This window comes from Elephantulus edwardii, unplaced genomic scaffold, assembly GCF_000299155.1.
Source record: "Elephantulus edwardii isolate Elephantulus edwardi_28Jun2011 unplaced genomic scaffold, EleEdw1.0 scaffold00027, whole genome shotgun sequence".
Taxonomy (NCBI): Eukaryota; Metazoa; Chordata; class Mammalia; order Macroscelidea; family Macroscelididae; genus Elephantulus; species Elephantulus edwardii.
In genome coordinates this window covers 2,092,923-2,111,050 of record NW_006399777.1, presented here as the reverse complement: position 1 = coordinate 2,111,050, position 18,128 = coordinate 2,092,923, and the positions used below count along the sequence as shown (strand labels likewise).

At 42.2% G+C, this 18,128-nt stretch overlaps 1 protein-coding gene across 3 annotated transcripts in view; it reads left to right on the top strand.

The window, feature by feature from the left end:
• Positions 1–317: 317 nt before the first annotated feature.
• ANKRD28 (ankyrin repeat domain 28) overlaps positions 318–18,128 on the top strand; it is a 97,853-nt gene continuing 80,042 nt past the window's right edge. The window contains exons 1-2 of one of the 3 annotated variants that reach the window (XM_006883332.1): positions 318–529; positions 2,980–3,063. Coding sequence is in view for 2 of the 3 variants with exons in the window: in XM_006883330.1 (XP_006883392.1) it covers positions 1,928–2,056; positions 2,980–3,063 (213 nt within the window). In the remaining variant the exon portion in view is untranslated. Of the gene's footprint in view, positions 530–1,823; positions 2,057–2,979; positions 3,064–18,128 lie in introns of those variants that run through there. The other 2 variants (XM_006883331.1, XM_006883330.1) reach the window with 2 other exon arrangements.

The following is an 18,128-nucleotide window of genomic DNA, read 5'->3' as shown; positions in this document are numbered from 1 at the left end:
TCCACATTATAGAATTTTTAATTATTTAGCTTTGAAATGTGAATGAGTGATTTGTTAGTAAGTCAATTAGAAATTATTACAGAATCATAAAAATACCACTGATTTGATAGATTAAAAGTTATCTCGGTACCCCCCCCCCCAGCCCCATAGGTGTGTGGTTTTGTCGTACTAGAGCCCTTGTCCCCACCTCTGCATCTTTTTCACGAGTTCACTGCGGCTGTATTCTCGCTGCAGCTGGCATTCTGGGGTTAAGCCTTGCTGTCTGTGACATGCGAATGCAGTTCAGCTGTTTGCGACTGTTTACTTGCTGAAGGCAATGTTAGTCAGCAGAGGCAGCAGCACACCACATTTCCTTGCGGCTTTTAGTGGAAAATGTTAAAAGCGCCCTCATTTTTGAGTTCTAGAATGTGTCGGTTTGAACTGGATTAGTCACAGGGTTGGCACCGAGGGGTCTGATTGAGAAGGCTGTCCAGCGCGCTGTTTTTTCTCCTGCTGGAGGAAGTCCCATCCTGAGCGTGGCTCAGCTCTGGTAAGTGCAGTGTGAGCGTTCCGAGGCGCTCCGGCCTGCCAGCCTGCGGGCTGCCGTCGCTTCTCTGGAAGACGGGGTTGCTGCTGCTGCTGCTGGAGCTGCTCGGGCGCAGAGCCCCAGGCTTTTCGGATCTCTAAGGGGCCTCCTTATTTCGAGGTGATAGAGGTGTTTTGCAAGATCGTCGGTGGGACAGGAAGACCTCTGCAATCTACCGAGAAGGATAGCTGAAGTGGTTTTCACAGTGGAAGGGAGCTGTTGGCACAGAGGCCGAGGAGGGAGAGAAAGTAGTTGGCTCACAGAAGATGCACAGGCCACTATTTTTCCTCTGAATGAAGAACTGTTTACTGAAAGCTGTATTCATGTGGCGATCAAAGGAAACACTGGTGTGATAAACTGCTATTTTTACAGGGATTCCTCCTTTTACTCATTTTTTAAAAGAAGTGAGAAGCTGTAACCTGAGCCTGGAAGCCGGCGTGCGGTTGGGGTCCTCCTCTCCTTTGCTGCCCGCTGCCTGTGCCCTTGTGTCGGAGCAGCCGCAGACAGCTGCCCGGTGGGGAACGGACGAACATCCTGCTCGCGTATGCTGTACATGGGAATAAAGCGATCTGTGTGCCTGCCATTACTGGGGAAGTCTGGATAATCAAGCTGTATTTCCAGTACCAAGAGTCTCATTGTCTCTAGTGGTCTGACTCATCGCATGTCAATGTACTGCAGCTTTGCTCTTAATGCGGAGTCCTCCACCACCACCTTCCTTCCCCAAACACAAGAATTTCCAGCCTCCAAGCTTCTTGTTGAGGATTTGTGCTGAGCCCTGGATGGATTCTCTGTGTGTCACATTTTTTTTTCTGGAGAGTATCTGCATTAAACAAGTGACGCTGAAGAAATGAAGACAAATTAGAAGGGAACAGAACAGTGAGGGGTTTTTTTCCTGCTCAAGAAAGCAGCTACTGATCTAACTCCGTGACCTTCAGGGAGAACGAACAGTGAAGTAGTGGCCAGCCGTCCCAGCATCAGTTTTTCATTTAATTCTGCGTCCTGTGGGGCATCACACCAAAGAGAGTGACCTTCCGGTGCCAGGAGCTCCCTGTCAGAGCAATATGACTACTTCAGCAGGGGACAGGATGTCTACATGAGCTTATACTGGGCTCGTTTTTCTATATTGACGTGTTGATGTGTACATTCGTCTAAGTATTGCAATAACACAGAAAAAAAATTGTTGGTTTTAGAATGTTACGAGTTAGGTGGTCATAATTCTGTAATATCTAGTAACTTTGAAAACCAGCTGCACTGCTCGCAGAGAATGTTCGTGAGTGTCGGACAGAAGAGGAGGAGAAACTTGCGCCCTCCCAGCTGTCGCTGTGATCACAGAGCTTTGAATTTAGGATTTTAACAGAGCGAATGAGTCGAGTGTGTATTGTTGTTTTGGAGGAGGTGGAAGATGAGTCCCCTGTGTATATTTCTAACTTGCCACAGGAAAACCATGCTCTCCCTTCTGCAAGTGTATTGGTAAGATATGAGTGTTTACTTGTTTACTGTGCGCTGTTGAATTAGTGGGGAATTTTATAATATTTAGGACTACTCCCTTAATCTCCTAAAATGATTTTTTAAAAAATTTAAAATAGTAGTTAGGAGTGCCATTACCGTTTTCTTTGTGTGAGTTTACAAAGTGATGTAAGAAAAATCCAGAACTCCTTATGTTTTGGGAAACCTTGACAGCCAGCAGCACTGAGGCGTGGCCTTTTCTGTACTGGAGGATTTGATGTAGTTACTTGCAAGACTTACTATGAAGAAGAATCCGACCTCATCTTTAACTTTCTGATGCTGTTTGTTAACTGGCTTCTCCCACTGGTATAATTTGACACCCTATCAGAGGCTGTACTGAAGATTAGGAAATTGTTATATTTAGACATGCATGTGTTTGTCTCTTCATGCCATTCAGGTGTATAGTATGTTTTTGTATTTTCAAATAGTAATCTTCATCAACTGCCAAATTTGCTTTCTTGGGATTTACAACTTTATACTTCTAATGCTAACTCATGCCGACTATTTTGATAATTCAAGTAGAGCTTTTTGAGGGACTTTAGATGGACTTGGAGCTGCTTGATTGATAAATTAGAGTTCCAGATTCATACTGGTATTGGAAGACTTCATCATAGTTTGAAAACAGGCATCAGTGTATATAAAGCTAACTTAAAGTCTAACTGTGTTTCTTACACATCTTTATCAAAGTCTGATGGAGGTGACACCCCACCTTTATCCTCCTCCTTGGTGTTGCTATGGGCTTACAATCGAGTCGAGTAGGCCTGCCCTCTGCTTTATAAACTTCTTGCTTATAAAAGTGACTGTTATTCTAGGAAGTTTTTTAGATTTGGAAATTGTATGGAAATGTTATTCAAATCTACAGTGTGCTAAGTGTAACTAATGTTTTTATTACTTTTCTTATATTTCAGCCATCATTGGTGCAAGCTATATTTAATGGAGATCCTGATGAAGTCCGTGCACTAATATTTAAAAAAGAAGATGTTAACTTTCAGGTAAAACAATTAATTCACTGATTCTAGCTTTTAAAATGACTTCAGCAGTGCTCTTTCCTAGAATTGTGACTTTTATTTAAAAAATGTAACAGTTCTTTTAGAGTTGCTTTAAATGTGGGCACAAGAGCTCTTAATCTGGAAGCCTATGATTGCCTTCTAACTTTTGACCTTGACATTTTCTGTGTACAGAATATTCCTCATATCTGTGTACTCTCCACTAATGTTCATTTTCCTCATTCACTTATATTGATCTCTCTTTCTCTCTCATATACTATGTCTGTCCCCTTTTTTTCTGACCCCATTTAATAGTAAATTGTAAACGTCGTGATACCTCTTCTCTGAATACTTCAGTGTATATTTCAGATCAGTGTTTTTTTGCACACTTGAAATGAAAGACATTTCTGTTACATTTATTGTAAATCTAATTATTGTGTGGTCAAATTTTCTTCTGTAAATAATCATGCTGAGAGTTTTACAAAGACTCTTTTCATCAATTTTGCCTAATTGAGCCTAACTCAGTAAAGACATTATTTGAATAGTTTCCAAATTTAAAGGTACAGTAAATTTCATACTCAGGCCTGACCAATGAGACTGTTTTAGAAAGAATGAATATATATACAGACAGAGAGCATTTCCTATGTATGTATGTCTCCTAATGACCAATAATTTTTAAATAGAGGTTAAAAATGCATTATTTACTCCATAAAGATCAGAATCATCAGTGTGTACATTTTTACTGGAAACAAGTTTACCTCTGAATTACAAATTGGGGAGAAAGTTTTTGTAACTATTGGATATGTGTAGCAACTGCAGAACTGACCTTGAGATTATTATAGTTCTATGAAAGTCCCATGTAAATTTATCCTGAACCCTCTTCTTTGCTGTAGTGTTATTGTGATTGTTCTGTTTCAGGGAGGTAGTAAAATGTTTAGTTTTTCAATTTGGATATCTGAGTGAGTATTAATCTTTATCAAGTTAATTCCTTTTGACATTGGGTACAGATCAAAATGCTATCCTCCTCCTCTACATGTTTCTAAGTGAATTGCTTTGACGTTTAGATTTGCAAATATATGTACTAATTCAGGGTTAGGAGACCTGCTAAGTGGAGCTCTTGATCACCTGGGGAGCTCTGCTGGCCTAGTCTGTAGGGAATTGGACTCTAACCCACAGGTTGTGTACCTCTTGACGATTCCGTTCAGCCTGAGAAGGATGGGTAGTCTTCTTGTGAGCCTTGGAAACCTGTTGAAGGGTCTGACATAGGGCAGTGTAGACCCTGTGGACATAAGTTCTTGATCACCCTGCCTCTTTGAGGCAGACAGGAAAAGCTGTAGGGATCTGGAAGTGTTAAAAGGACAAAGCCAACTTTGACTTTAGTCTTGTTTTTGGTAATACTAGTAGATCCTCCCATGAGAAGGGTTAGACTAGAAGAATTCACTTCCTCTGACCAGTCTCTCCTCCATCTCTATAAGACCTCTTCCTGTTAGTCACGGATTTCCACAGTTAACAGTGATTCCGAGTCATCACTTGGAACAGCAGGTCTCTGCTGGGATGTCGGTGGGAGTTAGCGTGTCGATGACTACCCTTTCCTGGTCTGTTCCCCAGAAATGGAGGCCAGATTAGGTAGGCCCCTTTTGAAAGTGATTCCTTATTTACTAATAGCTGTTTTCAGTGATACATGGCATTTAATGACAGATATTTTTATGATTGCTTTTAGACCTTTACTTTTGTGACATTTTCTTAATTTTTGAATAGTGTGGTACTGATTTGTAAAAAATATTAACTGTTTTCTATTTTAAGTTGTTAAGATATTTTCTTTCTATTTTTGTCCTCCTGAAAGGGATCTTTTTAGAATTGTAACAGCAATGTGTAGGTGCATGTAATGAGATTCACTGTTTTGACATAAAAGCCACTAATTCAGTAGGCAGTGTAAGGTTTTTAAACTTTATATCAAAATAATGGATTTATTTCTAAAATCAGTTTCTTTAAATATTGGGAATAGCATCTGACTTGAAACTGAATTTGCAGTTATTTTTTCTTTAAATAAAATACAAAGCAATAGTCAGACATTCTTCTCGACATTGTTCAGATGAGGAAACACAGGTGCAATGCTGTTAAGTACGCACACTGGGAAGCGCACATTTCAAGTATTGTTTAATATTTTTTTTTGAGGATATTTAAACAGATTTGTTCATAATGGCAGAACATTAGCTACAAAAATTTCCATCAAGGTGAAAAAAGGGTATTTATTTTAAAATGTCATCATAAGAAATATGCAGCCTTTTTTTCTAGATATTTTTTCCTCCCCTTTTAAAAGTTTTTTTCATTCATATACAGTGTATTTCACACATTATTTCATTCACATTGTGTTTCATATGATCATTCCTGTCCATTGCATCTTATAAAATCAGTCCGGTTGATCCGCATCCACTCTTACCCCGTCCTTTTCAGATCCTACTGGATCTTTCCTACTTCCTTCAACCCCTCTCTCTGCCCACCAAACTCTGTGACCCTGTAGCTTCCCCGACTCAACCCTCCTGCTCCCACCCCTTCCCTCTTTGGACTTTTAGACCCTTATCACTTATCCTGCTATTTTTACCGTAATGACGTTTGCAGTATTTGTCCTTGTGAGACTGAGTTAATTCACTCAACATAATGTTCTCTAGTCCCTCTTAAGTTATGTAGTAATTTTCGAAATTGTTTTTTCCTGAGTGCTGCATAATATTCCATTGTGTGACGTATCACATTAATCCATTCAGTTGTGGTTGGACACTGAGTCTAAGTAAACTCAGTTTATAGTTAAATATTCTGAAGTTCTTTTTTAAAACCATTTTTATTGTGATTTGAGTGAAGGTTTACAAAGTAAATTAATTTTTCATTCAACTATTTATCTACATTTTGTTCTGACCATTAATTTGAATACCAGCCATGTAATTGTGCTTTCCTTCTATACTTGAGATTTCCATCAGTCTTGAAGTACTTGTCTGTGTGTTCTTCCTTCCCTCATTGTATATAGTCTTTTATTTCACCCATCTTAATAGGTGTCTCTTGAACTTATTTGTGAATTTTTACTCCCCTCTCCCCCTTTGAAGGGACTTATATAAATTTATAGAATGAATATAAGAGTTCAGATTTGTTTCTGTATTGGAAATTGTTTAAGTCAATTCCTGAAGTTGTTAATATTGTGAAGCATTAAATAACACCTTTCTTAGATGTTGTTGTTGTTGTTATGTGCCGTTGAGTCGTTTGCGACTCATAGCAGCCCTATGTACAACAGCCCTAAACGCCGCTCTGTCCTGTGCCAATCGCACTGTCTCTGACACACCCATCCCGATTACCCCAGTCACTGAATCAATCCACCTCATAGAGGGTCTTCCCCTCCTGCGCTGTCCCTCCACCCTCCCAAGCATGATGTCCCTCTCCAAGGACCTGTCTCTCCTTGCAACATGTCCAAAGTATGTCAGACGAAGCCCCAGAATCCTTGCCTCCAAGGAGTAGCCTGATTTAACCCTCTCCAGGATGAATCTGTTTGTTTTCTTGGCAGTCCACGGTACATTCAATACTCTTCTCCAGCACCACAGCTCAAAGGCATCAATTCTCCTTCTATCCTCCCTAGTCATTGTCCAACTCTCTGATGCATAACAAGTGATTGCAAAGACCATGGCCTGTTTCAGACGCACCTTAGTCTCCAGAGAGACACCGTTGCTCTTGGGTACTTTAGAGAGGTCCCTAACAGCAGACTTTCCCATCGCAATATGTATTTTGATTTCCTGGCTGCTGGTGCCAAAAGTTCTTGGTAACATAGCTAATGAATTCTTAGTAAGCTCTAATTTAAAAATTATGCTTCTCTGTTATTTGCTGTGCGAAAGAAGTTTTTATTCTTATGCATAAAGAAGATAAGTAAAATCATGTCACTAGAAAAATTCTGGAGTTTTGTATATGGAGGTTTTTGGCCACAAGAATTTACTGCCTGACCAAATAGAAGTTTATTGCTTATGTACTCATTTAATCCAGAGTCCTTGGGCAGTGCAGAAAGTTCCTGTGTTCTCTGCTGACCAGAAGTCCACCCTCTGGTGCCTTTGCAAAAAGACCTGCAATCTGCTTTCCAAAAACAGCCATGGAGACTCTAGACACATGTACTGCACTCTCATACATACTGGTTACTGCTTAAGAATTTCATCCAGAGTCACTTAGTTCTAGAGTTGATTAAAACAGCCTGTGAGGAGTGAGCTCCCCTTCGCACCCCCATCATAAAGGGATGAGTGTGGTGTCCTTCAGTCTTGACAGTAATGTAGGAAACGAGCTCCCCCTGTACATTTCTTTAACAGAGTCCTCCCTAGGAAGGTGGAACCTTTGGTTACAGCTTTCCCTAAACCAGTTCACGAGCAAGGTAGAAAGGGGTAACCTTGTTTACTTAACTTTAGTCAGATTTTGCCCCTGGAATGGGAAGAGAAGCTTATCTTGATTGGATATTCTGATGAGCCTCTCTGGAAAATATCCATATTTTCCTGGGAGGAAGTGATGGAGATCGCTACAGACTTCCCCCTCAGGGTCTTGGCTGTTCCTGAGCAGCCCCTGTTTCCAAGGGCGCTACCTTAGGCTGCTTGGAGAAAACCAAAACAAACCAGTATCTTAACCTATGGAAATGTTCTTTCTCTTTTAAAAAAAATGATGCCAGTTTGTAGAAAGAGATAATGAAACCCCTCAACCTCCTTCCATCCCTCTCACCACCCATTCTAATCTCTAGTCTACTTTTTTGTTGCTGTTTTTGTTTTTACATGCCACCAAGTCAGAATTTACTCATAGCTGACCCTCTAGAGGGTTTTCAGAGGCAGTAAATCACATGAGAAATGGAGCAACAGTGGATTTGAACTGTGTGCCTTTGGGTTGGAAGTGTAGCTCTTTAACACTCAGCCACCACAGCTTTATTCTGTCTATCGTTTTGCCTATTTTGAACATTTCACATGAATAGAATTGCATAGTATGTAATGTGTTGCCTTTCATTTATCATCTTGTCAAGTTTCATCTGTTTATCAGTACTTTTTCCTCTTATTTCGAACAGTATTTCATTTTATGGATCTATGATCATTGATTAGTTGATGGACATTTAGATTGGTTCGACTTTTTGCAATATTAGGAGTCGTGTCCTGATAAACATTGGTGTACATGTGTTTGTGTGATTGTTGTCATTTCTCCTGGGAGCGCACCTGTGAGTGGGGCAGAGGGGAACTTGGCCTTTAACCTTGATGACCTGCCAGAGCAGCTGTGCCCTTTCCATCCTCCCAGCGTTGTTGCAGCGTTCCAGTCTCCTTACAGCCATGCCATCACTTCGTCTCTGTGTGTGTGAAGTAGTGCGCTTTCCTCAGTGTCCACACAGGATTCATTCCGGTTCTCCAGGTGTGGTTGTTAGAGACCTTGAACATTGGCCTTGCTATCCATTGCGTATCAGTTTGAAGACTAAGGTGCATCTGATTCAGGCCATGGTCTTTCCAGTTACTGGCTCTGCGTATCAGCGCTGGACAATGAATAAGGATGACAGAAAAAGAATTGATGACGTTGAGCTGTAGTGTTGGGAGGAGAGCACTGAACACCCATGGGCGGCCTAGAGGACAAACAGCTATGTCTTGGAGAGGGTGCATCCGGAGTGCCCTTTGGAGGTAGGAATGATGAGGCTTCTCCTCATATACAGTGGGCATGTTCCTAGGTGGGGCTGTTCTTTGGAGAAGGACCTGATGCTGGGAATGTTGGAGGGTCATTGAGGGAGAGGAAGACCCTCAACTGGGTGGATTGATATGGTGACTCCTGCAGTGGGCTCTTTTGTGAGAGAAAGTGTGAGGATGGCGCAGGCTAGAACAGGGTTCAGATCTTTAGTTCATAGCGTCACTGTGAGGCGTACTCGGCTTGGTGACACCTAACAACAACAACCGATTGCATTGTTCTCCACTGGGGACATGGTCTCCAGCCACCTTACCTGCTGACACTTGGTCTTGTAAATCATCAACAGCTGTGGGATCAGTATAAGAGGGGGCTTTCCCCACTGTGAAAAAGAGTGGTGGAGAGACTGGCAGGATACAGTCAGAGTTGGTAATGGAGCCACAGTTTAAGACTTTTGCTTGCTGCATGATTGAAGGAAAAGGTGACTTGTAGTTGCTGTGAGATAAATTTTTCTGGATTGAGAAAACTAGAGGCTTCCTGTATTTATACAGTTGAACTGAACCTGGAATTTCACTAATTGTTAGTCTGGCTTGGGACTGCTGGGCTAAACCTGGAGTTGCATTCTGTGATACTCTTTTGCCTCCCCAGCTCCTCAGCCTATTTCCCTAATTCTATCAAATTAAGTCGAGTTGCAGTGAGCATTGGACCCATTGATTATAGAAATAGGCACAGGAACATGTGGCGTGGCATGTCTTACTATGCAGCTGTCTGTTCAGTGCTGTGGATATCATGGATGGGGCAGTTCCCCTTTAGGAAGTGGGTAGAAGTCACACATGGTTGTCCCTGCGTTGTTTCTGCTGCTTTGACACCATAGAGGTCCAAATCTGCCAGTGTTCCTGTCTTTTTTGTGAAATGGTGTGCTGTTCACACTCTTCCCATAAAGGCTAACTGCCCTCTAGATTATTTACAGTACCCAGGACTATTTTGCAAGCTCTCATGGACCAGTAGCTAAGAAGTTGTGTCGTCAAACCAAAGACAGGTAGTTCAGACCTGTCAGGTACTCTGAGGGAGAAGATGGTCAGTCCATTCCTGTGTGAGTTCCAGCCTCTGAGAGTTGCTGGAGGGTCAGCTATGAGTTGTTTCCAGTGGCACACAGCAACAGCAGTACCATGTAAGTGCTCTGTAAAATAGCACGTTGCCTTTTAGGGGTTTCTTTGTCCACTTCCTTGCTTCTTGTACTCGCCCCCAAAATATTTTCCATCAGTGGTTGAGGCTGGCTATGGAATCCATCCCTGCAGGGCTAGGGAGGACAGCCTGCTTCTGTTTTGGTTTAAATTTGCAGTTCCCTGACGGCTATATTTTAAGCCACTGTGTTTTGAGATGTTTTGCAATAATAGAAATAAGACCACATGTTTTTTAAGCTTTATGTTCACCCAGAACTCATGTTCATATGCGAGAAGGAAAAAGCCTATTTAAGAGTTTGCTCTATCTAAGCCATTGAGGAGCTTTTTAGTGATCGGAGGACTTGGCTCATACACCACTGAGTGTTTTTCGCTTGCATATTTTGTGAAATGGTAATTTTCTTTTCTGATCTGCTGGTATTTGGGGGGGATGGAAATTCTGTACGTTAGTTACTAAAACAATTATGGATAACTAAAAATAGTCATTGATGATATCCCCTCTGCTTACCCCTTCAGGGCCTGGTTTTACTGGTTTCACTGTTGTTTTTATGAAACTCATAAACCTTAGAATAAAAGTCCCGATTACACTTAAGTTTGTAGAAGTTGATAAATTCAGTTATAGAACAATAGTAACTTGTTGGTTTTTTGGGGTTTTTTAAAATACTGTTAATTACAGGGCAGTGTAGATTACAGCTTTGAATTCATAACTAGATTCTAAACTCCTGGGTAGACTTTGCCTCAGGGCAAGGACCATATCTTCCTTTTTGCTGGATAGTTGACACTTAAGAGAGATCTTAGAAAAGCAATAGTTGAATCAGCTGTTGGAGAAAAGACAGAAGTAAAGCCTTTGGAGCTTATTTAATTTCATCACTTTTGTTTGAGAGACTTCTCACTTGTCTTTACGTCTGGTTTTGTTTTCTGCTCACCAGTGTATTGTAGCCCCTGTCTTATTCTCTTTCATTCTGCCCAATAGCTTGGCATTCTACAGCATTTCCTAGCCTTTCTTTTGTCGTACACTGGACCCACTGCCCTTGAGATGTTCCAGCTGAAGCAGCCCATGCCGATGGCTCTGAGGCTGCAGATCTTCATGGGATGGACAGCTCGTCTTAACCCCTGGGCACTTGGTAGATTTGCACTGCTGACCTTTGAGTTAGCAGTCAAGTACTTTATATACTGTATTGGCTAGGGTCCTTAGCAATCATATAAAGCCTTAGTATATATGTAGCTTAATTTGATAGAATTTGCTATGTTGATTCATTCACTTGACAAAATACATGTCAGGTACTGTGCTGGTTACTTGGAAGACAAATTCAGTCATACTGGACTTTCTTGCCCTTTCTTGCTCTTTCCTGTCTAAGGATAAGCAAAGGTCCCCACTTTCTCCTACAGTTGCAGCTTGCAATTGGCAGCACTGATAGTGCCAAGATTTACCTCCCCCTGTACCACCATTCTAGTCCTCAGGAGTGAAGCAGCAGTCGACAGTCCAGGGTACCGTGACCCGACCACTCCACATGGACCCTTTACATCTCCATCTGGAGTCAGAAACTGGAGTGATACAGGATTTAAACTTGAAAATCAGTTGATGTGAGGGATTCTCTGATGTTCACTCTGATGATGAAAGGGTCTGTGTAGCCTGCAGGTGGTCTCTAGGAGTTGAGGTGACCTCTGACTGCAACGGCCACCAAGGCAGCTGGGACCTCAGTCTTGAAACCACAAGGAACTGAATTTTGCTGAATGATTCTAGAAGCAGCTTCTTCTCTAATCAGGCATATAGGTGACACCTTCCTCTCAGTTTTGTAAAGCTCTGAACTAAGAACTTAGCTGTAATTTGTCTTGACTACTGATCTGAGTTAATGATTGCTCAAGATACTGAATTTGTGCCAATTTGTTATGCAGGGGGGAAAAACAGTAAAAAAACCCCACAAACCTGTTAACATAGTGTTTCACTAAAACTCAGACTTATATTCTTCTGAAAAGGCTAATTCCAAAACGGGCTGCAGATTTTGGAGAAATGAGAGAGGCTGTACGTACTAGGAGGCTAGCTGCTATTAGGGTTTCCCAACCCTAACCCTAACCCTAACCCCTAACCCTGCCTTTAATGACATGAAAGTCCACAATGAAATTGTTTGTTAAATATCTTGTCAGGGTGCTGGTATCTCTCAGACTCTGGAACTTTATCTTTTCCGGTCAGCCTAGGCCTTCTGATGTCTCCAGGAAGGCCATTGACCATTCACCTGATAACTGGAACCTGTTCTGCAAGTATCCAGGGTATTTGTTCTAGTTGAAAAGATAAGTTTCAGTAAATCATTAACATAGTTACTGAAAAGCGTTAATTTAGTGAAATAGCAACAGGAATGGCAGCATGGGTTACTTTGTGGTTTCAGCTTCACATTTTCCCTGAGCCTCAGGATAGTGTTCTTTAGGTGGCTTCGTGGTATGGATTGGTGCTGCCAACTCAGAAGGTTCAGGGTTCAAATCCACCAGTTACCCTGCAGGAGAAAGATAGGATATCAAGTTCACTGAATCCCACCTTGTTGTCAATGCTTATGAACAGAAACTGGTTCCAGAGAAAAGTGCTGAGCGTTCCAGCGTCCCTGACAAACCATCAAGAGGCTCTTTAGTTTTGTATTACACATCTAATCACTGCAGGCAAAGAAAGGAGAGATGGCAGGATTGTGGAACCTGGAATGATGGAAGCCTCCGGGTGGGGAAGGAGCTGATACAGGGTGTGGAGGGTGGGAACACGGGCTTCCCTTCTTAGAGCTTGCTGCCACCACAGTGGCATATAGAAGTGAAGTGCAGATAGCTGAGACAGTGTAACTGCTGTCAGAGTACCTGTAATGACCAGAGGCAAACAGGAGTGACAAAACCTACAACAGATTTAAAATGCCTTTAACTACTTACTGAATAAAGGCATGCAAAAACTACAGATTGTCAATCAGTAAGCATAATTTTTTAGTGGTTTCTAAGGGAGGCGCTCTGGTGGACTAGCGCTAAGAAGCTGCGCTGCAATCCTGAAGGCATGTGGTTCAATCCACCAGCTGCCCTGTGAGAAAAGAATGGACAGCTGCCTGTGCGATTTACTGCCTCTGACATGTGCCAGAGGCTCAGCTGTGGGTCGGTTCTGACTCCGTGGTGCTCAACAACAACACAACAAAGGAGCTCTGGAAACCTGCCAGAGAGACAGCCTAGCATACAGCAACGTGGTAAAGAATCGAAGTTGCTCAAAGCACTTTACCACCTCAGACAGTAAATCAGCTTAACGTTCTCAAACACATACATGCTTTTGTATATGCAGAATAAAAGAATCAGCTACAGAGTCGTGTGTGCTGAGGCTTTAATCATTAGTTTGGAAAAGAAATGTCCAGTGAGGATTTTTTGTGTTTGTTTACATAGAAAGTAGAGTAAGTGTTGTTTGAGATTGCTTTGTATAAATCTGTGGCTGTAAGACTTGAGCTTTTATCTGGTTTCTTTGTGCCTGCATAGCTTGTTGTGTATGGCACTATATAGATGGAACCCTCAGTAGCTCGCATTTTTCTGTTGGTTCGCCCCCTAACCCTCCCCCAGTTTGAAACTTTAATTCTGAACAACAGGAATAAAAGATTGTGTTGTTGTTAAGCCTGAACTGTTATTTCAGACCCCTCTTTCAGTTTATTGATACTTTGTTTCCTAAGCTCAGATGTGTGTTTTAAGTGGTATTTTAAGTATTTGATCAGTTTTCCTCCTTTTCTCCTCATAATTATAAAATACTACAAAGTATAATATATACACTTAAAATTTAAAAAAACAAGTGTAGAATTTAAGAAATTAATTGCAACCAGTGGATGTTGCTGGCATGTTGGATGTGCCCTGTGCCAATCAGCTCTCTAAAGCCGTCTACCCCTCCCTGTCATGTACCCAGCTCTTTCATAAACTAGTGAAGCCAAATTATGCAGTGCAGCGCCCTTTAGTTTCACAAGTCACTGAATTGGGGGGGGGGGGAATGGATCTTTTACTATGTATTGTATTCTTGTATTTTATGGAACACTTAAAAATTCCTCACTTGGCCTGTAGTTAAAGGTTATCCACTGCACTGAACACACTTTTGATCTGTTCTGTTTATGGCTAGATGATTGTGGTGTTTGTCATTTTTTGTCTTATAAGGAAGGCTGTGATTCTTACACGCCTCTCTGGCACGCATGAAAACCCGCACATTTCACTGAAGAAGGCTACCTTCTAAACAGTACACTTTTGTGAGTGTTGTTACGAGAGCTGCTCTTGTTACTCTTTTGATTTGTCAAGACTTTTTTAGCTATTCTGATAGGCAGATAGATATTAGTAAGACTAATGACGGGGCTTTGTTTTCTGTTTAATGACTGCTCTTTGGAGACGAAGGTGCGCCTGATACAGGCCATGGTCTTTGCAATCGCTTGTTATGCCTCAGAGAGTTGTACAATGACTAGGGAGGACAGGAGAATTGATGCCTTTGAGCTGTGGTGCTGGAGAAGAGTATTGAATGTACCATGGACTGCTAGGAAAACAAAAAGATTCATCCTGGAAAAAGTTAAACCAGGCTACTCCTTGGAGGCGAGGATTCTGGGGCTTCGTCTGACATACTTTGGACATGTTGTAAGGAGAGACAGGTCCTTGGAGAGGGACATCATGCTGGGTAGAGTAGAGGGACAGCGCAGGAGGGGAAGACCCTCTATGAGGTGGATTGATTCAGTGACTGGGGTAATCAGGATGGGTGTGTCAGAGGCAATGAGATTGGCACAGGATAGAGCACGGTTTAGGGCTGTTGTACATAGGGTCGCTATGAGTCGCACATAACAACAACAACAACAACAACTTTGTTGGCATTCTGGTAAGGCCTTCCGTGAAGGGCCCGTCAGTCTTTTGTCCACCTAGGTCTTTTGCACTTGAGTCTTCCTGTCGTGTGAGTGCTTGGGTGTGAGGCCGTGGTCAGCTCTGTGTGCTCTACTAACAGCTCTCTCCTGTTGGTGCCATTGAGCATGAAGTCTTCATTTTAACATAGTCTCGTTTTTCAGTGCTTGCTTTCATGGTTAGTGTTTTCAATGTCTTGCTTAAAGGAGTCTTTGGTTAACCTAATGTACGAAGATAAATAGCCCAGTTGATGTCTGAGAGCTTTTAGCATTTTGTTCTGTACATTCAGCTTTGTAATAACCATCAATCAGACAAATAGGAGATGTTTGTGTGTCTGTGTATATGAATGTATACATGTGCACACTTGTAAAACTTACTCTTAGGTCGCTGGCTTACAGAGCTTTGAGGGCTGGTAAACCTGAAAACTTGGCCAGAGTTGACCCTGAAGTTTTGAGTCTAGAATCTGCACATCTGGGCAGAAGCCGACACTGGGCTTGAGGCGGGATTTCTGCTCTGGAGAGTTTCATGACCACCTTCATGGGGTGTTTTTGGTACCCTAATGTGGGACTGTTTACCCAGTCTACGCATTTTCTTTTAGCTTTTCTTCTAGAACTTTTATAATTTTTAGTTGCCAATTAAGTTTCTGATCCACTTTGACTTCATTTTTCAGTTTTGTTAAGATTTGTATAACAAAATGTTACCATTTCAGCCACATGTATGTGCACGATTCAGTGATGATCTTAGTTCTGTTTACCCTGCTGTGCAACCAAAACCACTATTTCTTTCCCTCTTCTCAGAACAGTCCCCTTTATCAGCCCTCCTGCCGCTCCCTCCCTGCCACTGCTGGTAACCACGAGTAAACTTGAGAGTCTGTGCAGTTCCTCTTGCCTCTTGTCACAGCAGTGCTTATCCTTTAGCATGGGACTCTTTCCTGTTCAGTGACATGAAGTGGGACTGCTGTCTGTTCTTTCTTGGCGGGGTTATACCTCTTTGCACAGCCCCCTTCGTTTATCTCTTCATTTTCCACCTTGTGGACTGTAAATCATATTGCTTTGGCCATTGCTGTAAAGTTTCCTCTTGTATTCTTGCTTCTAATTATTTTGAGTCTATACAGTGTTTGGTGGAGCTCCCCTATTAAAACAAGCTTGGATGCAGGAGTAGCATCCACTTCCATAATAGCTTGCCTCTGGAAACCCTATGGACCTGGAGAGAGGACAAAAGTTATACGGGTGTCCGGGACTTTCATTCATAGGGTCACTCTGAGTCGCCTATGACTCGACAGCACTTAACAGCAAGATACCTAAGAGTGGAGTTACTGGGTCATGCATGAGTCCAGTTTCATAATGGAGCCTTGGCAGCATGGTCTGTAGTGTGTGGTCCTGCTAACCAAAGGGTGTGTGTCTGACGGTTCAGATCCACAAGCAGCTGAGAGGGAGGACAGTGGGCAGTAGCCTGAGGTTAAAATTTCCAGAGTTGGAAAACGTGATGGAGGGTCAGTGCAAGCCAGTGACAGCCTTTATCAGGTGTCTAGATTGAGCTTAATTTTTCTGGCATGTGGATATTTTGTTTTTCCATCCTTTGAATTACCTTTGTACTTCTGTGAATGCCAGCATTTGCCTGTTTTCGTATGCGTTTGCTCTGGACCCCTTGTCCTGGACTTGCCTATCCTTTCCTTAGTGCCACACTGCTTTGACCACTCGTACTTTTTAGTACGTGTAAGGCCTATTGAAAAACTGCTATGGCTATTTTAATTTTTTTTTCTTTTTACAGAAATTTTAAAATCATCTCAGTATCTACAAAGATTCTACCAGAATATTGGTAGAGATTGCTTTGTAGCTATATTTAAATTTGAACAGAATTGGTAACAATGAGTGTCCCAGTCCATGACTGTGGTACCTAACCATTTACTGAGGTCTTTGATTCTTCTCCTGAGTGCTTTGTCGTTACGTGAGCAGAAATCCTTCCTTGCCCTCTTCTGTCTCGTCTTTCTCACTTTCCTGAAATAAAGGTTGGTTGCTGTGATTGTTGGTATTATTCCTCCTCCTAATTGTTAGTCTTCCTAACCCTCCTGTATCTCTGTTTATAAACACTTTCTGGACCTGGGCATATTACAGAATTGAGACATTGCTATGAAAGGTTTGAATTTATAAGTTTGTGAAACTGGATGGATTCTGAGAGTCAGTTTATGTGGTTCTTGTATAGTGTTCCATTTCTCTTTCACTTTGTTATTTCTAACTTGACTTCCCAGTTATCTAACTCTGCCTGCTTCCTCTTAGTATACTTTTGAAATCTGCTGGGTCTGGAGATGTGGCTCACGTGCCAGGGCTTTCTGGTTCGGTTCCGTTACTGGTGCCAGGTAGAAGTCGGTAAGAACGGAGCGTGAAATGTGCTTTACATGAGTCCATCACAGAAAATGTTCAGAATGTTCCAAGTGCAGTCTTCATTCCCGAACAGGCTTGATGCAGGGTGGTGCTCCTTAGATTTAACCCTTCTCCTGGCCCATGCCTGGGATCCCCAGTGGCATCTAGGTTATAAGTTTGCAATAAGACAGTTTGACACAGTGACTACTGCAGTGGGCTCCATGTGTCAGAGATGATGAGGGTGGCGCAGACAGGACAGGGTTCAGATCTGTGCTTCACAGGGTCGCTTGTCTTCTCTGTGGCATCTAACAACAGCAGATGTTTTCTAGATTTCATCCCAATGTAAGTAAGAGTGTTTGTGATCACATTTGTTTCTTAAATTTCATTTGCAATCAGTTTCTCATAAATTGCATTAATGGTAGGGAGGTCTTGTTTTCTGTCACCCTGCTTCTTTAAGGGTCATATCGTACATAGTGCAGGACGTTACAAAACCAAACCACTGCTAATGACCTAGCCCTGCCAGCTAAACCACAGAGTGACTGGGTTTCAGATGGTTTTGTGTGCATTCGTTTTGACCAGGTGATTGGGAAATGTCTTTGTGTCAGTTTATGACGTTTGTCACATGTAGATTTGCATAACTGGCACCTCCACATTCAAAATCTAGACCTGTTTCTTCCCACAAAGGAAGCCCCTCGTGCTCTGATCGTTACTGGCTCTGTCCCTCCAAACAGCTGCCCACAGTGTGCCCCAGGCTGGAACTTGTCTCATGTAACTTCTAATGTGACCCATCTTCCTCTTGGAAGACTGTCCATCACAAGCACTCGAGCTCTTCCTGATCTCGGGTAGGAGGGAGTGTGTGCATAGCTTTTCTCTGCAGGGCACTGGCAGGAGAACTGCAAGGAACATGAATTCAGAATGCAGGAAAACCATGGGATTAGAGGAGTTGAGCAGTGTATTCGAGCTTGATGCCTGATTGTCTGCTTAACAATTCTAGGTGGAATTACTTTGG